The following is a 23,385-nucleotide window of genomic DNA, read 5'->3' on the forward strand; positions in this document are numbered from 1 at the left end:
CGACCACTTATTGGGCACGTTTTTGGTGTTCTTTGGGCAAATGCTGGATGATGTCTTGCATTTCGTCCCAGTGCTCCCTGTCATAGCGGGCAAGTAGGGCTTGTGAGTTTGCAATTCGCCACTGATTGGCTGCTTGCGATGCCACTCTTTTCCCAGCTGCGTCAAATTTTCGACTCTCCTTATCAGGGGGTGGCGCATCCCCTGATGATTGTGAATTAGCCCTTTTTCTTGCAGCCCCCACAACCACTGAGTCCGGAGGGAGCTGCTGAGTAATAAACACCAGGTCTGACGGGGGCGGTTTATATTTCTTTTCGACCCTTGGCGTGATGGCTCTCCCTTTTACAGGTTCTTGGAAGACCTGTTGTGCGTGTTTAAGCATGCCCGGTAACATTGGCAAACTTTGGTAGGAAGCATGCGTGGATGCCAGAGTGTTTAACAGGAAGTTATCCTCCACCGGTTCTGATGGCATTGTTACGTTATGGAACGTAGCTGCTCTGGCTAGTACCTGGGTGTATGCTATACTGTCCTCTGGTGGTGAAGGCTTAGTTGGATAAGTCTCTGGGCTGTTGTCAGATATAGGTGGGTTGTATAGATCCCAGGGATCCGAATCATCTTGAGTCATCGCAGTGTGTGTGGGTGACTGCGCGATCGGTGTACCCACTGGTGACAATTGTGGTGATTGCAGTGGGGATTTTTGTATGTTTGTGGTGAGAACTGTGGTGGTGACTTTTCTCTGACCACTTTGGCTTTCGGTTGCATCTCTGTCTCTTGAAAAGCCAGTTTTCTTTTTGACTTGAGTGGAGGGATGGTTTGTATCTTCCCTGTGTCCTTCCGGATTTGTAACCTTCGCTGTCATGTTCTTCGAAATCCAGTTCCTGCTCAAATCTGTGTCTTTCTTTGAGCTGCAGAGAAAACCCTTGCTCTTCAGTGTGGGAAGAGCGTTTCGGCTCCGAAGCTGGTTTTTTCGTACCGTAATTCCGATCAAAATTGTCTTATCCGGTTCTGATAAGCTCTTTCGCGGCTTGCCCGACTCGATTACTCAATGCAGACTTTTTTTGGTGCCGGATTCTCGACCGGAGTAGGAAGTCTTCGGCAAATCTTTGGCCTTTTTCGGTGCCGATGTTACTTGGTCACCTTCTTTCCTGTGGGTTGAGCCATTGCCTTCTGGCAGTGGCGTCCCTGTGGCCTTGGGTTTTTTGGTGTGACCCTGGGTGTGGGATGGGGCAGGTGTACTCACTGTTTGCCGCGCTGTCGAAGGTCGATCACCGTTGGATTCATCCAAGTCAGATTCTTGGATGGAAATTCTCATCTCTTCTTCCTCGACGTCGAAATGTTGTTTCGGCTTCAACAACATTTGTAGTCATCTTGTGCGTCGATCCCTTAAGGTCTTCTTGGATCGAAACACTTGGCAAGCTTCACAAGTATCCTCTCTGTGTTTGGGCGACAAACACAGGTTACAGACCCAGTGCTGGTCTCTATAAGGATACTTTGCATGACACTTAGGACAGAAACGGAAGGGGGGGCGGTCCATTAATGTTGGATGGGTGTGGTCGGGCCTACCAGGCCTTGGTGAAGAGCGGAAGCCCCGAAGGGCCGCCGAAGCGGTTTTGATGTTGGTGCCGATACAATAAAACTAAACCGGTACCAAACGTAAACAATACAGACGATTTTTCGATTCTTTTCTAAGTTTCCCGATTCGAAATACGGAGCGAAGAGGAACACGTCTGAACCCATGGCGGAAAGAAAACAATCTAAGATGGAGTAGATGCCCATGCGCAATGGAGCTGAAGGGAGGAGCCACTCGGTCACGTGACTAGAAAAGACTTCTTCGAAGAAAAACAACTTGTAACACTCCGAGCCCAACCCTAGATGGCAGGATAATGCACAGCATGTGTGTCTGCAGCTACACATGCCATCGAATATGAATATATATATATATATATATATATATATATATATATATATATATTCTCATGACTAGCAACTATAGATTAACCTTCACAAACATTAATAGGACAATGTCCTTTTTTGGGCATTTGCCACACAAGATACTCTTCTGGCTCTGATGCTGGACTGGCAAACAAAAAAGACGTACATTTTGAGATTAAAGAAAAAAAGCTTACATTGTCTGCAATGGTACGCCCAAGCTTGTCCATCCGGGATCCTGCCTCCGCAATTTTCTTGGCAGCACTAATCACATCAGATGTATTTTTAAGGGGCCCTTTACCTCTGTAAAATAAATAACAAGATTTAGTCACTTTTAAAAGCAAAACATGCACAAGAATGTTCATGCATCATGTGTCGATTAGAGCAACATTCTTATCAACATCCTCAAAATGGACAAGTTACTTACCTTCAGTAATGCCTTATCTGGTACGGACTGAGTCCAGATGTAGCTACGTTTTTACACGTCGCAAACAGCAAATTTTGCTGTTTGCGATGTGCAAAAAGCACATCTTGATGCCCAATCCCCGTTTTGCGAGTCAGTAACCTGGTTACAGACTCGCAAAACGGGACTGCGAGTTGCAATTAGGAAGGGGTGTTGCCCTTCCTAATTGCGAGTTGCAGCACGATGCTGCACTGCTTTGTGACCGCGAACACGGTCGCAAAGCAATCGCAGTTACCACCAGTGTCACACTGGTGGTAACCCATTCGCAAAAGGGATGGGGCCCCATGGGACCCCTACCCCTTTGTGAATGGCATTGAAAACATTTTTTCAGAGCAGGCAGTGGTCCATAGGACCACTGCCTGCTCTGAAAAAATTAAACGAAAACGTTTCATTTTTTTCATTTTGTAATGCATCTCGTTTTCCTTTAAGGAAATGGGCATTACAAAAAAAGAACTGCTTTATTTAAAAGCAGTCACGGACATGGTGGTCTGCTGTCTCCAGCAGGCCACCATCCCTGTGAATGCCGACACTCGCAAGGGGGTCTCAAATTGCGACCCAGCTCATTAATATTAATGAGGTGGGCCTTTGCGACCCCCTCGTGAGTCGCCAATGGTGTCAGGAACACCATCCTACATTCTGGATTGCAACTCGCAATTTGCGAGTCGCAATCCAGAATTTTTGTACATCTGGCCTTATATCTAGCTGCAGATTCCCTACCTCTGAATTCCCTCCAGGCTTAAGACTGGATCAGAAGATTTTCGTGAGCAGTACCTCTGCACGCTGTTAGGTGGCGTCGATCGGCTCTGCATCCGTATGACATTGAAGGTCCTATATAGGCGCCTCCCCAGTGCGCTGACATCAGTTTCTTTTCACGACTTTCCATGCCAGAAGCACAGAGCCATAAAGAACACTGACTACTGGTGAATCAAAACTAAGGCCCTGAAGGGGTAGTTCCTGTCCCTAGAAATCAGTTCACAGAAAGGTGACAATGGATGGGCCGGTAAGGAATCTGCGGCTAGACAGTCTCTACCAGATTAGTCATTGCCAAATTTAAGTAATTTGTCCATCTGACAAAGGCTTCTAGCTGACGAGTCCCTACCTTTGAATAGATACCCAAACAAAACCATCCCGAGGTGGGTCTCTGAACCAAGTTCAGACTAGAAAGTCCTGCAGGACTTAACATACAAAGTGCCTGTCCCTATGGACCTGACTGTCCAGGCAGTAGTGTTTATTAAATGTGTGCAGATATGCCCACGTTGGCGCCTCACATATCAAGGACTGAAACTCCATAAACTAATGCAGTGGTTGCAGCTTTAGCTAGGGTAGAAGGAGCGTGCAAACCCTCGGGGTTTGCTTTTTGTCCACTGTGTAGCAGATCTAAATGCAGAGTATGATCCATCTGGAGATTGTCTGTGTAAGGAAATGCCTCCTTGGCATGGTTACCCCCTGACTTTTTTCCTTTGCTGATGCCAAGTTATGATTTGAAAGTGTGCTGAGGCCTGCTAACCAGGCCCCAGCGTTCTTTCCCTAACCTGTACCTTTGTTTCCACAATTGGCACACCCTGGCATCCAGGTAAGTCCCTTGTAAGTGGTACCCCTGGTACCAAGGGCCCTGATGCCAGGTAAGGTCTCTAAGGGCTGCAGCATGTTTTATGCCACCCTGGAGACCCCTCACTCAGCACAGACACACTGCTTGCCGGCTTGTGTGTGCTGTTGGGGAGAAAATGACTAAGTCGACATGGCACTCCCCTCAGGGTGCCATGCCAACCTCACACTGCCTGTGGCATAGGTAAGTCACCCTTCTAGCAGGCCTCACAGCCCTAAGGCAGGGTGCACAATACCACAAATAAGGGCATAGGTGCATGAGCACTATGCCCCTACAGTGTCTAAGCAAAACCTTAGACATTGTAAGTGCAGGGTAGCCATAAGAGTATATGGTCTGGGAGTCTGTCAAAAACGAACTCCACAGCTCCATAATGGCTAGACTGAATGTCGACTTAGTCATTTTCTCCCCACCAACACACACAAGCTGGCAAGCAGTGTGTCTGTGCTGAGTGAGGGGTCCCTAGGGTGGCATAAGACATGCTGCAGCCCTTAGAGACCTTCCCTGGCATCAGGGCCCTTGGTACCAGGGGTACCAGTTACAAGGGACTTACCTGGGTGCCAGGGTTGTGCCAATTGTGGAGACAATGGTACATTTTAGGTGAAAGAACACTGGTGCTGGGGCCTGGTTAGCAGGGTCCCAGCACACTTCTCAGTCAAGTCAGCATCAGGCAAAAAGTGGGCGGTAACTGCAACAGGGAGCCATTTCCTTACAGCATGCATATGTTATTAATAGTATTTCATTAATTTGAGTTAAGTCTGAATATTTATTATTTCTTTTCAGAAGAGGACGGACAAGTTACTTAACTTTGGTAATGCCTTATCTGGTAGAGACAATATTTAATTGCAGATTTCTTACAACTGAATTCTCCCCAGGTGTTAGACTGGATCTGGAAGATTTTTGTGAACAGTAGCCCTGTGCACGGGTAGGTGGTGTAGATCGGCTTCATGCCCATCATCAGCACCGTCTGCTCTGGAAATGATGTCACCGGTCCTATATAAGTGCCACCGCGGGCACGCAAACAGCAGTTTCTTTTCACTACGTCACGCCATAAGTGCAGAGCCATGTAGAACACGGACTACTGGTGTGTCAAAACTAAGGCCCTGAAATTGGAGTCCTTGCCCCTAGAAATCAGATCGCAGAGCAGGTAGGATGGGTGGGTCAGTAAGGAATCTGCAGCTAGATATAGTCTCTACCAGATAAGGCATTACTGAAGGTAAGTAACTTTTCCATCTGATAGAGGCTTCATGCTGCAGATTCCCTCCCTTGGAATAGACACCCAAGCAATACCATCTCTAGAGGTAGGTCTGCAAACCAAGCTTGAACTAGAAAGTCATACAGGACCGAACAGGCAAAGTGCCCGTTCCTATGGATCAGACTGTCCAGGCAGTAGTGCTTGTTAAACATGTGCAGAGATCGCCTACGTGCTGCCTGGCAGATGTCCAGGACTGCAATTCCACGCTCTAACGCAGTGGTCACAGCAGTAGCTGAGGTAGAATGAGCAGGCAAACACTCCAGGGGTTGCTTTTTGGACAATACGTAGCAGATCCTAATGAAGAGTATGACCCATTCTGGAGATGGTCTGCTTCTGCACTGCCCAACCTTTCTTCTCACCTACATACCCTACAAAGAGTTGGCCATCCACCCGGAACTCTTTTGTACGATAAAGTTAGAATGCAAATGATCTTTTTGGGTACCGTTCGTGAAGTCTCTACTCTTCCTTATAAGAATGTGGGGGTGCGTAAAAAGTAGGCAAGATGATGCATTGGCCTACATGAAAGGCCGTGACTACTTTTTGGCAGAAAAGAGGCCCTAGTGCGAAGCACCACTTTGTCAGCATACACAGAAAGATAGTGTGGCTTAGATTAGGCCTGCAACCCACTCATTCTGCGGGCAGATATCATTGCAACAAGGAAGGCTGTTTTCAATCTGAGGAGCCTGCGAGGACAATTGTAGAGGGGCCCGAAAGGAGCGTGCATCAAAAAAGCTGGAAACAAATTCAGATCCCATTGTGGCATAATGAATAGAGAAAAGAAATGTGTACGCCCTTTGTGAGGAAAGTAAGTCCAGCTGATCAGGCAACTTCAAGAACGCAGGAATAGCAGACAAATACCCTCTAAAACTGCCCAGAGCAGAACCCTTCTGGGCAAGAAAAAGGATGAACAGGACCTCAGAGAGAGGAGCATAAAGAGCGTCAGACTTGTCTGAACACCAGTGCAAAGCCACAAAGATTACTTGGGCACAGTTGTTCTTGATCTTCTTGACAACTCTGAGCAGGAGTGGTACAGGTGGAATGGCGTACAGGAGGCCTGAATTCCACTCAAGCCAAAGTGTCGCTGAGAGAGAGCTGCCTTGGAAAATCCAGTGCGCGAACATGCAGACATTTTGTGTTCTAGGCAGAGACAAACCGATCTAATCAAGGCTCTCACCACTGCTGGAATACTTTGCACCACCTCCACATGGAGACTCCATTAGTGATCTGCAAGCATTTTTGGCTAAGTTTGTCTGCTCTGGTGTTCAGAAAGCCCGCCAGATGTTGAACCACCAGGGATATGCCCTGTTCCAGCCATGGCGAGAGAAAGCCTTCTAACAAAGGGTCCACAATGCCACAGCCCCAATTAACAGTACCACATGGCTGCGGAGTTGAACACTTGCACTATCCTTCCACTAATGGAAAGTAGAACGGCTTTCAATGCCAGTTGGATCGCTCGGAGCTCCACCATGGTAATGTGGAGTCCCACTTCCGCCGGAGACCAGATTCATCTGATCTCCACCTCTTCCAGATGGCCGCCCCATCCCAGGAGTAATGCATCTGTGTAGGAAAGTGCCCCTTACTTTTTGCCTCGTATCTGAAGTAATTTCGACAGAAAGAGCACTGGGTTCCTGCTAAACAGGTCCCCAGTGCCAGATCTCGTTCCCCAAATTTGCACAGTTGTTTCCCAGATTGGGGAAACCTTTAACACCCTCTGCAAGTCCCTAGTAATTGGTACCCCTGGAAACTAGGGCACTAAAGAGGGTCTCCAAGGGCTGCAGCACAAATTGTGCCAACCTAAGGGACCCCTCACCAAGTCTATGACAGGCTGCCAATGCAGGTTGCTTGTCTTGGTGCAGAGAAAGTGATAACACGACCTGGCACACATTCTGTGTGCCATGTTCCTTAACACTGCACGCAATATATGCAAGGAGCCCCTATAGCAGGCCTTACAGCCCTAAAGCAGGGTGCATTATATTACATGTCAGGGCATATCTGCACAAGCAGAAAAGCCTCTGCTATGTCTTTGTCAAGTCTCAGACATAGTAAGTGACCAGGGATGTCATCTTAAATGCATGTGCTGGACACTGGTCAGTACGGGTTCCCCAGCTACATGATGGTTTCACTGAAGATAGGGATGTTTGGTAGCAAACATCTCATATCGATGAACCTACATTGATGCCAATGTTGGATTTACCGATACCTGCACCCATACGGTACCTTAGAGGTGCCCCCTGAAAACCTACCAACTCCTAGTGTGAGCAATGACTGGTCAAAACCTGTGCAGCCACCTTAGACAATTCTGCCCCCTGAGGTGAGGGTAATGCTTGAGGCCTCATAACAAAAGCCTGCTCTGAGCAGAGGTGTGACCTCTGCCAGGCAGGATGGACAGTCCAGGATGGACAGTCCAGGGTGGGGAGCTTCAAAGACCTTACAGCCTTAGTAATGCGACCCAGATCTCTCCCGTTGGTGGAGAAGACCAAACCCCTGTCCTCACCCCACTTTTGGTGGCAGCACAGGCGGGAACATTAGTTAATTTAGGAGTGCTCACTTCAACTCCACCCTTATGGGTGGGACTGTCATGAAGTAGACACTGCGTTTTAAATTCCTTCATCTTGTTTGGAAAGAATTAGGCCAATAAGGTGAAGGCTATGCCCACTTCCCAAAGGGGCAGCAGAGAAAACTGAAGACACCAACTGACTTGGCCCCAGGCCTATCGGCAGTCCTCAAAGATACTGCACCAAAAAGAGACTTGTTCTGCAGCTTAGTGACCTCTAAAGCCTTGATGTAAGGAAATGCCTCCTAGGCATGGTTACCTCCTGACTTTTTGCCTTTGCTGATGCTATGTTTTGAATTGAAAGTGTGCTGAGGCCTGCTAACCAGGCCCCAGCACCAGTGTTCTTTCCATAACCTGTACTTTTGTATCCACAATTGGCACACCCTGGCACCCAGGTAAGTCCCTTGTAACTGGTAACCCTGGTACCAAGGGCCCTGATGCCAGGGAAGGTCTCTAAGGGCTGCAGCATATCTTATGCCACTCTGGGGACCCCTCACTCAGCACAGACACACTGCTTGCCAGCTTGTGTGTGCTAGTGAGAACAAAATGAGTAAGTCGACATGGCACTCCCCTCAGGGTGCCATGCCAGCCTCTCACTGCCTATGCAGTATAGGTAAGTCACCCCTCTAGCAGGCCTTACAGCCCTAAGGCAGGGTGCACTATACCATAGGTGAGGGTACCAGTGCATGAGCACTGTGCCCCTACAGTGTCTAAGCCAAACCTTAGACATTGTAAGTGCAGGGTAGCCATAAGAGTATATGGTCTGGGAGTCTGTCAAACACGAACTCCACAGCACCATAATGGCTACACTGAAAACTGGGAAGTTTGGTATCAAACTTCTCAGCACAATAAATGCACACTGATGCCAGTGTACATTTTATTGTAAACTACACCCCAGAGGGCACCTTAGAGGTGCCCCCTGAAACTGTATCCGACTATCTGTGTAGGCTGACTGGTTCCAGCAGCCTGCCACACTAGAGACATGTTGCTGGCCACATGGGGAGAGTGCCTTTGTCACTCTGTGGCCAGTAACAAAGACTGCACTGGGTGGAGATGCTAACACCTCCCCCAGGCAGGAGCTGTAACACCTGGCGGTGAGCCTCAAAGGCTCACCCCCTTTGTTCCAGCACTGCAGGACACTCCAGCTAGTGGAGTTGCCCGCCCCCTCCGGCCACGGCCCCCACTTTTGGCGGCAAGGCCGGAGGAAATAATGAGAATAACAAGGAGGAGTCACTGGCCAGTCAGGACAGCCCCTAAGGTGTCCTGAGCTGAAGTGACTAACTTTTAGAAATCCTCCATCTTGCAGATGGAGGATTCCCCCAATAGGGATAGGAATGTGACCCCCTCCCCTTGGGAGGAAGCACAAAGAGGGTGTACCCACCCTCAGGGCTAGTAGCCATTGGCTACTAACCCCCCAGACCTAAACACGCCCTTAAATTTAGTATTTAAGGGCTTCCCTGAACCTAAGAATTTAGATTCCTGCAACTTACAAGAAGAAGAGGACTGCTGAGCTGAAAGACCCCTGCAGAAGAAGAAAGAAGACACCAACTGCTTTGGCCCCAGTCCTACCGGCCTGTCTCCTGCCTTCTAAAGAAACCTGCTGCAGCGACGCTTTCCCCAGGACCAGTGACCTCTGAATCCTCAGGGGACTGCCCTGCTTCAAGAGGAACAAGAAACTCCAGAAGACAGCGGCCCTGTTCCACAAAGACTGCAACTTTGTTTCAGAGGAGCAGATTTAAAGACCCCTGCAATCCCCGCAAGAAGCGCGAGACTTGCAACACTGCACCCGGCGACCCCGACTCGACTGGTGAAGAAGAACGAGTTACTTACCTTCGGTAACGACTTTTCTGGTGGATACATTAGCTACCTGTGGATTCCTCACCTGATGAATACTCCCATGGCGCCAGCATTCGACGGAAATCTTCTCACTAGTCTCTGCACGTCGACGAGGACGTCACTTTAGCCCACGCGACGCCGTCTGACGTCATACAGGCAATAAGAAGTCCTCGCCGACGTGCCGATGACAGTACCAACATTTTTTACGTGCATGAGAATAATAATAATAACCCAATGCAATGAAAGAGCAAAGCAACATCTCTTAATATTGTAAATCACACAACATTGCAATAAAATAGCTATAGATTTAATATAACTTTTTTTTTTTTTTTTTTTTTTAAACAAATAAATATATTTATACATACGAACCATGTATATACCCAATATATATATAGATTTATATATAAATATACACATATATACAAATATCATACATGCAAAATGTATTGCAACTTTGAATACCAAAAGGAGCACACTCAAGGATTGCTTGGAGAGACCAAAAAGGCAACGGGGAGGCGGGTGGGACCGTGAGGAATCCACAGGTAGCTAATGTATCCACCAGAAAAGTCGTTACCGAAGGTAAGTAACTCGTTCTTCTGATGGATACAACTACCTGTGGATTCCTCACCTGATGAATAGAGTCCCAAAGCAGTACCACGCCCGGCGGTGGGTGCCTAAATGGTCAAACCAAGAAATCCTGCAGCACTGACCGTGCAAAATGACCGTCCCTTCTGACCTCAGAGTCCAAACAGTAATGTTTCACAAAAGTGTGAAGGGACGACCAAGTTGCGGCCTTGCAGATGTCAACCACAGGAACACCCCTGGCCAAGGCCGAAGAGGCCGACTTAGCTCTGGTGGAGTGAGCTCTAATGCCCTCAGGCGGATCCTTCTTTGCCAAAGAGTAACAGATTTTAATGCAAAGAACAACCCACCTGGAGAGTGTTCTCTTGTGGACTGCCTTTCCTCTCCTCTTGCCCACGTATCCGACAAACAGCTGATCCTCCAGCCTGATATCCTTCATTCTGTCGATATAGAAGCTCAACGCCCTTTTTGGGTCCAGGCGATGTAGTCTTTCTTCCTCCTTTGAAGGATGAGGCGGAGGATAAAACGTGGACAAAGTGATTGTCTGAGCCAAATGGAAGGGTGAAACAACCTTCGGAAGGAAAGCAGCCTTGGTCCTCAACACCACCTTATCCCCATAAAACGTTATATAAGGGGGTTTAACCGATAAGGCCTGCAACTCACTCACTCTCCTTGCAGATGTTATAGCTACCAGGAATACTGTTTTAATAACCAAATACCTTAAGGGGCAAGAATGCATAGGCTCAAAAGGGGACCCCATAAGGAAAGTCAGGACCAAGGACAAATCCCATTGAGGCATAACGAATGGTTTTGGAGGATATTGATTCAGAAGACCTTTCAAGAATCTGAGAACAATAGGGGATTTAAATAACGATGGTTGGTCTGGAAGACAAATGAAGGCTGACAAGGCCGACAAATAACCCTTAATGGTAGCTACTGCACAACCTTTCTGCGCTAGAGACAGTGCAAAAGACAAAACATGTGACAGATGAGCATGTAAGGGATCAATCTGTCTCTCTCCACACCACATAACAAATTTAGACCACCTATTAGCGTAGATAGATTTAGTGGAGTGTCGCCTGGCCGCTAAGATAACATCCACTACATCAGGCGGGAGAGAGAAGGAACTCAGGTTGCCCCGTTCAATCTCCAAGCATGTAGGTGCAGACTCTGGAGGTTGGGGTGTAAAACCTGCCCCTGCGACTGCGAGAGGAGGTCTGCCCTGAGAGGGAGACGGAGCGGAGGGCACAGTGAGAGTTGGAGAAGGTCGGAGTACCATACCCTCCTTGGCCAATCCGGAGCTATTAAGATGACTTGGGCCCGGTCTTGGCGAATTTTCCTCAACACTCGAGGAATCAAGGGTATGGGGGGAAACGCGTAAAGCAACTGGTCGCACCAGGTTATCTGAAACGCGTCTCCCAACGCTCCCTGCATCGGATACTGGAGGCTGCAGAATAACGGGCAATGCGCGTTCTCCCGAGTGGCAAACAGATCTATCCGAGGAAACCCCCACATCTGGAAGATTAAACAGACTTGATCTGGATGGAGACGCCACTCGTGGTCTGCCGAGAATTGGCGACTGAGACTGTCCGCACGTACATTCAAGACCCCGGCCAGATGATTTGCCACCAAGCAAATCTGATGGTCCTTTGCCCAGGACCATAGCCGAAGAGCTTCTCTGCAGAGAAGGTACGACCCTACTCCTCCCTGTTTGTTTATGTACCACATCGTGGTAGTATTGTCCGTCAGGACCTGTACCGACTGACCACGAAGGGATGGGAGGAAGGCCTTGAGAGCCAAACGTACAGCCCGTAACTCCAACAGATTGATATGAAACACCTGTTCCTCTGGAGACCAAAGCCCTTTGATCTCCAGATCCCCCAGATGAGCTCCCCATCCTAGGGTGGAGGCATCCGTTATTACCGTGGCCACTGGTGGCGACTGCGCGAACGGCTTCCCCTGTGAAAGATTGTTGCCCGCAATCCACCACTTCAATTCCACAGCAGCATCTCTGGAGATCTTGACAGTACCTTCTAAATCTCCCTTGTGTTGAGACCACTGCCTTCGGAGGCACCACTGAAGAGCCCTCATGTGCCAGCGAGCATGCGTGACCAACAGAATGCAGGAGGCGAACAGACCGAGCAGACGAAGGACCTTGAGGACTGGAACTACCGCTCCATTTCGAAACATTGGAACCAATTCCTGAATATCTTGAATCCGCTGAGGCGGAGGAAAGGCTCGACTCAATGTTGTATCCAGTACTGCCCCTATGAACAGGAGGCGCTGAGAGGGCTCCAGGTGAGATTTGGGCACGTTCACCGAAAAGCCCAGGTCGAACAACAACTGGGTTGTTGACTGCAGATGATGCGACACAAGCTCCGGGGACTTGGCTTTGATCAACCAGTCGTCCAAGTAAGGGAATACTGCTATCCCCCTCCTTCTGAGCTCCGCCGCAACCACTGACATCACCTTTGTGAAGACTCGAGGTGCTGAAGTAAGACCAAACGGGAGGACCGCAAACTGATAATGCTGCGACCCTACCACAAACCGGAGATACTTCCTGTGCGACTTGAGTATCGGGATATGAAAGTAAGCATCCTGCAAGTCGACAGACACCATCCAATCTTCCTTGTTCAACGCCAAAAGCACCTGTGCTAGGGTCAGCATCTTGAACTTTTCCTGTTTGAGGAACCAATTCAAGATCCTCAGATCCAGGATTGGTCTCAACTGACCATCCTTTTTGGGAATCAGGAAGTATCTTGAGTAACAACCTCGACCCTTTTCCTGCTCTGGGACCAACTCTACCGCGCCCTTTGAAAGGAGGACTTGAACCTCCTGTTCTAGCAACAGGAGGTGTTCTTCTGAACAATAAGATGGGCGGGGCGGGATGAGGGGCGGGAACTCCCGAAAGGGAAGGGCGTAGCCTTTTCCCACAATGCCGAGAACCCAAGTGTCCGTTGTGATAGACTTCCACTTGTGGAGAAAACGCTGTAATCTTCCCCCTACAGGAGAGGAGTGAGTGGGAGACGGTGGAAGCCTAAGGCTGCTTCCCCTGCTGCACCCCTCCCGAGGACGAGGAAGAGGCAGAGTGCTGTTGAGAGGCTCCTCTGGTACGGACCCCACCCCTCCCCCTCCCTCTAAATGACCTATAGGGGAGGGAAGAGGCGGGTTGCTGGAACCTCCCCCGAAAGGAAGAGGAATAAGAGCCACGCCCAAATCCCCGAAACCTCCTGAAAACTCTAGAAGAGGCAGAGGAAGAAGGAGCTTGCAGTCCTAACGATTTGGCTGTGGCTCTGCTCTCCTTAAATCGTTCCAAGGCTGAATCTGCCTTGGCTCCAAACAGTCTGTCCCCATCAAACGGGAGGTCCAGCAGGGTCGACTGCACATCCGCAGAGAACCCTGAGTTTCGGAGCCAGGCCTGTCTTCTTGCCACCACAGCCGTGCCCATCGCCCTGGCCACCGAGTCGGTCGTGTCCAGCCCAGACTGGATAATCTGGGTCGCGGCAGCCTGGGCGTCCGAGACCACATCCAAAAGACCCTGGGGAAGCTCCGTGAATGAAGACGAAATATCATCCATCAGCGCATGGATGTACCTCCCCAGAATGCACGTGGCGTTGGTGGCCTTCAACGCCAAACTGCATGACGAAAATATTTTCTTGGACTGCGCATCCAGTTTCTTGGAGTCTCTGTCTCCAGGCACCGTCGGGAAGGAACCAGGCGCTGACTTTGAGGAACAGGAGGCTTGCACCACCAAGCTCTCCGGCGTAGGGTGTCTAGAGAGAAAGCCAGGGTCAGATGGTGCAGCTCGATACCTCCTGGCCACAGCCCTATGAACGGCCGAGGAAGACACCGGCTTCTTCCACACCTCCAACACCGGATCCAGCAAAGCCTCATTAAATGGCAAGAGAGGCTCAGCTGCAGCAGAGGCCGGATGCAATACCTCTGTCAGCAAATTCTGCTTTGCCTCTGCCACCGGCAAAGGCAGGTCCAAAAAGCTCGCTGCCTTCCTCACCACAGCATGAAAGGAAGCAGCCTCCTCCGTATATTCCCCTGGAGATGAAAGGTCCCACTCAGGGGAAGTGTCCAGCCCACTGGCTGTATCCAGACCATGCAGTCCGTCTCCAGAGTCCTCAATCTCTCCCTCCTCTAGGACTCGCTGGTACTCTTGCTCTTCTAAAAGACGGAGAGCACGCCTCCTCGAATGAAGTCTCTCCTCGATACGCGGAGTCGACATGGCCTCCGCCGACGTCGAAGAACGGCGCCGATCTCCAGAAGCATCTGACACCGCGTCCGGCGCCACAGGCAGCTTCGGCGCCGAGGCAGGAGCCGATGGACCAACCGGAGTCACAGGGCAAAATCCTGACTTCGACGGAGGGGCAACCTCCGGGGCCGAAACATCCGAAGCCACCGGAGCGGCCACCGACGCCGGCACCGGCGCCGAGCCCACATTCCCAAAAGGGAGAAAGGGCATAAAGGGTGCCGGCCGAAGAGGCGCAGGATCACCCAACGAAAAGGCCAAGGGCCCCGAAGGACCAGCCGGAGCAGCTCCTGGAGCCATCTGCTGAAAGATGGTATACATCGCATTAAGAAACGCGGTACTATCGGCTCCAGGAGTGGGAAAAGCCGGATACTGGGGTGCCTGGATCGAGGGCGACCCCGACGCCGGCCTCGACGTCTGCGACGCCGGAGAAAACACAAGAGGCTGCACCACCTCAATCACTGACGCCTGACCAGGTGAAGTCGGTGACGCCGGAGAGGGCAACGGCGTCGATGGATGCGGCGTGACCGTGGGGCTGACCTCCCAAGTCCTCCGACGCCGAGCCGAAGGTGACCTCGAACGAGACTCCTTGCTGGAGTGGCGTCGTGAGTCTCTACGGCGCCGGGAGTCTCGATGACGCCGGTGAGACCTTGGCGAAGAAGACTTCTTATGATGTTTCTCCTTCTTCTTTGACTTTGCCATGAATAACTTGGCCTCGCGCTCTTTGAGGGCCTTCGGATTCATGTGTTGACATGAATCGCAAGTCGAGACGTCGTGGTCGGAGCTCAAACACCATAGACAGTCGGAGTGAGGATCTGTAACTGACATCTTGCCCCCACACTCTCGACAGGGCTTGAAACCCGACTTCCTCTGAGACATTGTTACCGCAGAGAAGACTACGCAGCAGACAATACACTGTAACCACGAAGGTAACAGTAACTCCCTCGAAGATAACCGTTTCGAATGCACGGAAAAAAGGGAACTGTCATCGGCACGTCGGCGAGGACTTCTTATTGCCTGTATGACGTCAGACGGCGTCGCGTGGGCTAAAGTGACGTCCTCGTCGACGTGCAGAGACTAGTGAGAAGATTTCCGTCGAATGCTGGCGCCATGGGAGTATTCATCAGGTGAGGAATCCACAGGTAGTTGTATCCATCAGAAACAACGCTTCAGGGAGGACCCTCCGGAGACTCCAAGACTGTGAGTAACCAAAGTTGTCCCCTCTGAGCCCCCACAGCGACGCCTGCAGAGGGAATCCCGAGGCTCCCCCTGACCGCGACTGCCTGACTCTGAAATCCTGACGCCTGGAAAAGACCCTGCACCCGCAGCCCCCAGGACCTGAAGGATCGGAACTCCAGTGCAGGAGTTACCCCCAGGAGGCCCTCTCCCTTGCCCAGGTGGTGGCTACCCCGAGGAGCCCCCCCCTTGCCTGCCTGCACCGCTGAAGAGACCCCTTGGTCTCTCATTGAAAACCATTACAAACCCGACGCGTGTTTGCACACTGCACCCGGCCGCCCCCGCGCTGCTGAGGGTGTACTTTTTGTGTGGACTTGTGTCCCCCCCCCCAGTGCCCTACAAAACCCCCCTGGTCTGCCCTCCGAAGACGCGGGTACTTACCTGCTGGCAGACTGGAACCGGGGCACCCCCCTACCTCCATTGAAGCCTATGTGTTTTGGGCACCTCTTTGACCTCTGCACCTGACTGGCCCTGAGCTGCTGGTGTGGTAACTTTGGGGTTGCTCTGAACCCCCAACGGTGGGCTACCTTGGACCCAAATCTGAACCCTGTAGGTGGGTTACTTACCTGCAAGAACTAACAATACTTTACCTCCCCCAGGAACTGTGAAAATTGCACTGTGTCCACTTTTCAAACAGCTATTTGTGTTTTATGTGAAAAGTATATATGCTACTGTAATTATTCAAAGTTCCTAAAGTACTTACCTGCAATACCTTTCAAATGAGATATTACATGTAGAATTTGAACCTGTGGTTCTTAAAATAAACTAAGAAAAGATATTTTTCTATACAAAAACCTATTGGCTGGAATTGTCTCTGAGTGTGTGTTCCTCATTTATTGCCTGTGTGTATGTACAACAAATGCTTAACACTACTCCTTTGATAAGCCTACTGCTCGACCACACTACCACAAAATAGAGCATTAGTATTATCTCTTTTTGCCACTATCTTACCTCTAAGGGGAACCCTTGGACTCTGTGCATGCTATTCCTTACTTTGAAATAGCACATACAGAGCCAACTTCCTACACTTGAGGACTGCCTGCCTCTGATAAAAAGACCAAGATCGCCTGTGGATCTCCAAAAGAAAGCAACTTCTAAAAAAAGAAGTCTGTTTGAGGAACTGCAAATCCACCTTTGGATCCACCTCTGCTCCAGACGCCCACCGTCCAAGTTCAAGTGTGAAGGTTCCCCAGCGATTTTGAGTCAGAGTACACCATGGGATCACCCCTGCCGGACTGCCTCAAAGCCTGCAGTCAATTCAATTACTCCCCCTGACCACGACCTACCTGGTAAGCTGTTTCAGACGCCAAAAGACACCTCTGCACCCAGAGCACTTTAACTTACTTGGGCCGCTGTGGGTTTTCTTCTTCCAGCCACCTGGCCAGAGCCTGCAGCCTTTTTCCAAAGCTGATATTCCCTCATTGAGTTACATTGGGTCCCTGGCGCTGTGTTGGCACTCTGCACCCAGTGGCCCCTATGCCGCTGAGGGTGTATTTCCGGTGCTTCCTTGTGGCCCCTCTTCCCCCGTATTTACCCCAACTCTTGGAGCTTGAACCCTGAACCTGCTTTACTTACCTGGGAGCAGCACATATTTGGTTACCCCCGTCTCCATTGGTTAACACTGGGCACCCTGTGTTGGTACTTTGCACCTGCCCACCCCTGTGCTGCTGAGGGTTTAAGTTTGGTGCTGTTGTGGCCCCCGGTGCTTACCTCCAGCTCAAGGGACCAAAATCTGACACCACTTTTACTGACCTGTGAGCAGCGCATCTTCATTCACCCCCAGTCTCTATTGGTGAACATTGGACACCCGACTTCGAATTTGACCTCTGCACCTGGACGCACTGTGTCGCTGCACTCTTGTTACTGATTTTAACCTTGCCTAGTGTTCACCTAAAACCCCGAAAACTGGATTTTTAAGTCGAGTACTTACGTGCCAAATTGCATTCATGTTTTCCTCCCAAAGGTTAACATTGAAGATTCTGAAAATTGCACTGGGTCGATTTTTGAAACTGAAAAGCATTTTTTATAGAAAAACTGCTTAGCTTATAACAAAGTACTTTAGCGCAAAGCATATATAAAAGCGTATGTTATTTTTCTAATTTGGTCTCTGATTTATTCTTTGACTGTCATTTATTGCCTCTGTGATTACAACAAATGCTTAACACGACTCCTCCGATAGGCCTAACTGCTCATTCACACGACCATAAATACAGCACTAGACCGATCTACTTCTGCAAGCCTTTGGGGATCCACTGGAGTATGCACAGTGTACTTCATTGCAGTGCAGTATAGGAAGAGCCAGCTTCCTACAGGTTTTATGCCATCTTCTCTATAAATAACAGTCTCTGGGTTAGGGTGGGGGTGCTCCTGAGCACCACCAGAATCCTATGAAGAGCACATATGGTGCCCTTCTTCTAAAACCAGTTTCTTCCAATGCAACTCTGGCATGAAACAGACAAAGGACAGGGGAGTGACCACCCCACTGTCCAGCTCCTCCCCTAGGAGTGGCCATTTAATTCTGCCATCTGGAAACAGGATAGGCAGAGGTCCATGGGAGCATCTGACTGTGCTTTGGGATAGGACTGCTCCTAGCCCATGTCCAGAGGCATTGGTCTGCACAACAAATTTCTTAGATTAATCTGGAGCTTTCAGAATTGGTGCTGAGCACATAGCTTCTTTCAGGGTGTCAAAGGCCTTTTGACAGTCCAAGGTCCAGTTAACCTTTTTGGGCATGTTCTTGGAGGTAAGTTCCGTGAGGTGTAGGAAGTTGGCTCTGTATGTGCTATTTCAAAGTAAGGAATAGCATGCACAGAGTCCAAGGGTTCCCCTTAGAGGTAAAATAGTGGTAAAAAGAGATAATACTAATGCTCTATTTTGTGGTAGTGTGGTCGAGCAGTAGGCTTATCCAAGGAGTAGTGTTAAGCATTTGTTGTACATACACATAGACAATAAATGAGGTACACACACTCAGAGACAAATCCCGCCAATAGGTTTTGTTATAGAAAAATATATTTTCTTAGTTTATTTTAAGAACCACAGGTTCAAATTTTACATGTGATATCTTGTTTGAAAGGTATTGCAGGTAAGTACTCTAGGAACTTTGAATCATTACTTTAGCATGTATACTTTTCACATAAAACACAATAAGCTGTTTTAAAAGTGGACACTGTGCAATTTTCACAGTTCCTGGGGGAGGTAAGTTATTGTTAGTTTCAACAGGTAAGTAAGGCACTTACAGGTTTCAGTTTTTGGTCCAAGGTAGCCCACCGTTGGGGGTTCAGAGCAACCCCAAAGTTATCACACCAGCAGCTCAGGGCCGGTCAGGTGCAAAGGTCAAAGAGGTGCCCAAAACACATAGGCTATAATGGAGAGAAGGGGGTGCCCCGGTTCCAGTCTGCCAGCAGGTAAGTACCCGCGTCTTCGGAGGGCAGACCAGGGGGGTTTTGTAGGGCACCGGGGGACACACAAAGTAGCACAGAAAGTACACCCTCAGCAGGGCGGGGGCGGCCGGGTGCAGTGTGCAAACATGCGTCGGGTTTCCTTCAGTTTTCAATGGGAGACCAAGGGGTCTCTTCAGCGATGCAGGCAGGCAAGGGGGGGGCTCCTCGGGGTAGCCACCACCTGGGCAAGGGAGAGGGCCTCCTGGGGGTCACTCCTGCACAGAAGTTCCGTTTCTTTAGGGGCTGGGGGCTGCGGGTGCAGGGTCTTTTCCAGCCGTCGGGAAATGGAGTTCAGACAGTCGCGGTCAGGGGGAGCCTGGGGATTCCCTCTGCAGGCGTCGCTGTGGGGGCTCAGGGGGGACAACTTTGGTTACTCACAGTCGTAGAGTCGCCGGAGGGTCCTCCCTGAGTTGGTTGTTCTCCACCAGTCGGGGTCGCCGGGTGCAGTGTTGCAAGTCTCACGCTTCTTGCGGGGAATTGCAGGGGTCTTTAAATCTGCTCCTTGTAACAAAGTTGCAGTTCTTTTGGAGCAGTGCCGCTGTCCTCGGGAGTTTCTTGTCTTTTTCGAAGCAGGGCAGTCCTCAGAGGACTCAGAGGTCGCTGGTCCCTTGGAAAGCGTCGCTGGAGCAGGTTTCTTTGGAAGGCAGGAGACAGGCCGGTAAGTCTGGGGCCAAGGCAGTTGGTGTCTTCTGGTCTTCCTCTGCAGGGGTTTGTCAGCTCGGCAGTCCTTCTTGTAGTTGCAGGAATCTAATTTCTTTAGGTTCAGGGAAGCCCTTAAATACTAAATTTAAGGGTGTGTTTAGGTCTGGGGGGTTAGTAGCCAATGGCTACTAGCCCTGAGGGTGGGTACACCCTCTTTGTGCCTCCTCCCAAGGGGAGGGGGTCACATCCCTAATCCTATTGGGGGAATCCTCCATCTGCAAGATGGAGGATTTCTAAAAGTTAGAGTCACCTCAGCTCAGGACACCTTAGGGGCTGTCCTGACTGGCCAGTGACTCCTCCTTGTTATTCTCATTATTTTCTCCGGCCTTGCCGCCAAAAGTGGGGGCCGGGGCCGGAGGGGGCGGGCAACTCCACTAGCTGGAGTGTCCTGCGGGGCTGTGACAAAGGGGTGAGCCTTTGAGGCTCACCGCCAGGTGTTACAGCTCCTGCCTGGGGGAGGTGTTAGCATCTCCACCCAGTGCAGGCTTTGTTACTGGCCTCAGAGTGACAAAGGCACTCTCCCCATGGGGCCAGCAACATGTCTCTAGTGTGGCAGGCTGCTGGAACCAGTCAGCCTACACAGATAGTCGGTTAAGTTTCAGGGGGCACCTCTAAGGTGTCCTCTGTGGTGTATTTTACAATACAATGTACACTGGCATCAGTGTGCATTTATTGTGCTGAGAAGTTTGATACCAAACTTCCCAGTTTTCAGTGTAGCCATTATGGTGCTGTGGAGTTCGTGTAAAACAGACTCCCAGACCATATACTCTTATGGCTACCCTGCACTTACAATGTCTAAGGTTTTGCTTAGACACTGTAGGGGCACAGTGCTCATGCACTGGTACCCTCACCTATGGTATAGCGCACCCTGCCTTAGGGCTGTAAGGCCTGCTAGAGGGGTGTCTTACCTATACTGCATAGGCGGTGAGAGGCTGGCATGGCACCCTGAAGGGAGTGCCATGTCGACTTACTCATTTTGCTCTCACTAGCATACACAAGCTGGTAAGCAGTGTCTGTGCTGAGTGAGGGGTCTCTTAGGGTGGCATAATACATGCTGCAGCCCTTAGAGACCTTCCCTGGCATCAGGGCCCTTGGTACCAGAGGTACCAGTTACAAGGGACTTATCTGGATGCCAGGGGGTGCCAATTGTGGAATCAAAAGTACAGGTTAGGGAAAGAACACTGGTGCTGGGGCCTGGTTAGCAGGCCTCAGCACACTTTCAATTCAAAACATAGCATCAGCAAAGGCAAAAAGTCAGGGGGTAACCATGCCAAGGAGGCATTTCCTTACACAACCCCCCCCAAACGAAAGAGGATGAGACTAACCTTTCCCAAGAGAGTCTTCATTTTCTAAGTGGAAGAACCTGGAAAGGCCATCTGCATTGGCATGGGCAGTTCCAGGTCTGTGTTCCACTATAAAGTCCATTCCCTGTAGGGAGATGGACCACCTCAACAGTTTTGGATTTTCACCTTTCATTTGCATCAGCCATCTGAGAGGTCTGTGGTCAGTCTGAACTAGGAAGTGAGTACCAAAGAGGTATGGTCTCAGCTTCTTCAGGGACCAAACCACAGCAAAGGCCTCCCTCTCAATGGCACTCCAACGCTGCTCCCTGGGGAGTAACCTCCTGCTAATGAAAGCAACAGGCTGGTCAAGGCCATCATCATTTGTTTGGGACAAAACTGCCCCTATCCCATGTTCAGAGGCATCTGTTTGCACAATGAATTGCTTGGAGTAATCTGGAGCTTTTAGAACTGGTGCTGTGCACATAGCTTGCTTCAGGGTGTCAAAGGCCTGTTGGCATTCTACAGTCCAGTTTACTTTCTTGGGCATTTTCTTGGAGGTGAGTTCTGTGAGGGCTGTCACAATGGATCCATATCCCTTCACAAACCTCCTATAGTACCCAGTCAAGCCAAGGAATGCCCTGACTTGAGTCTGGGTTTTTGGAGCTGCCCAGTCCAGAATAGGCTGGATCTTAGGCTGGAGTGGCTGAACTTGGCCTCCACCTACAAGGTGTCCCAAGTAAACCACAGTTCCCTGCCCTATCTGGCATTTGGATGCCTTGATAGAGAGGCCTGCAGATTGCAGGGCCTTCAAAACCTTCTTCAGGTGGACCAGGTGATCCTGCCAGGTGGAGCTGAAGACAGCAATATCATCCAGATAAGCTGCACTAAAGGATTCCAACCCAGCAAGGACTTGATTCACCAACCTTTGGAAGGTGGCAGGGGAATTCTTTAAACCAAAGGGCATTACAGTGAACTGATAATGCCCATCCGGTGTGGAGAATGCTGTCTTTTCTTTTGCTCCAGGGGCCATTTTGATTTGCCAGTACCCTGCTGTTAAGTCAAAGGTACTTAAGAATTTGGCAGCCCCTAATTTGTCTATTAGCTCATCAGCTCTAGGAATGGGATGAGCATCTGTCTTGGTGACAGAGTTGAGACCTCTGTAGTCCACACAAAACCTCATCTCTCTCTTTCCTTCTTTGGTGTGAGGTTTGGGGACTAAGACCACTGGGCTAGCCCAGGGGCTGTCAGAGTACTCAATTACTCCCAATTCCAGCATCTTGTGGACTTCCACCTTGATGCTTTCCTTAACTTGGTCAGACTGTCTAAATATTTTGTTTTTGACAGGCATGCTGTCTCCTGTGTCCACATTATGGGTACACAGGTTTGTCTGACCAGGGGTTAGGGAAAAGAGTTCAGCAAACTGCTGCAGGACCTTCCTGCAGTCAGACTGCTGTTGGCTAGAGAGGGTGTCTGAGTAGATCACTCCATCTACTGAGCCATCTTTAGGGTCTGATGAGAGGAGATCAGGGAGAGGTTCACTCTCAGCTTCCTGGTCCTCATCTGTTACCATCAACAGATTTACATCAGCCCTGTCATGGAAGAGTTTAAGGCGGTTAACATGGATCACCCTCTTGGGTGTCCTGCTAGTGCCCAAGTCCACTAAGTAAGTGACCTGGCTCTTTTTCTCTAGCACTGGTTAAGGGCCACTCCATCTGTCCTGGAGTGCCCTGGGAGCCACAGGCTCTAGAACTCAGACTTTCTGCCCTGGCTGAAATTTAACCATTGCAGCTTTTTTGTCATACCACAAATTCTGGAGTTGTTGGCTGGCCTCAAGGTTTTTGCTTGCCTTTTCCATGTACTCTGCCATCCTGGAGCAGAGTCCTAATACATAGTCCACTACATCTTGTTTAGGCTCATGGAAAGGTCTCTCCCAACCGTCTTTCACAAGTGCCAGTGGTCCCCTTAAAGGATGGGCAAACAGAAGCTCAAAGGGGGAAAACCCTACTCCCTTCTGTGGCACCTCTCTGTAGGCAAAAAGCAAACCTGGCATGGGGACATCCTATCTCCTTTTGAGTTTTTGAGGGAGCCCCATGATCATGCCCTTCAATGTTTTTTTGAACCTTTCCACAAGACCACTGGTTGGTGGATGGTATGGTGTGGTGAATTTATAAGTCACCCCACACTCACTCCACATATGTTTCAGGTAAGCTGTCATGAAGTCGGTACCTCTGTCAGAAACCACCTACT

General features: G+C 49.9%; 1 protein-coding gene across 1 annotated transcript in view; it reads right to left on the reverse strand.

Moving 5' to 3' along the window:
* Positions 1 to 23,385, reverse strand: part of CTNNA1 (catenin alpha 1) — a 712,178-nt gene that overhangs the window by 16,771 nt on the left and 672,022 nt on the right. The window contains exon 16 of the mRNA XM_069199317.1: positions 2,124 to 2,229. Within this exon, the coding sequence (XP_069055418.1) occupies positions 2,124 to 2,229 (106 nt within the window). The remainder of the gene's footprint in view (positions 1 to 2,123; positions 2,230 to 23,385) is intronic.

The sequence above is a fragment of the Pleurodeles waltl genome, chromosome 7, assembly GCF_031143425.1.
Source record: "Pleurodeles waltl isolate 20211129_DDA chromosome 7, aPleWal1.hap1.20221129, whole genome shotgun sequence".
Taxonomy (NCBI): Eukaryota; Metazoa; Chordata; class Amphibia; order Caudata; family Salamandridae; genus Pleurodeles; species Pleurodeles waltl.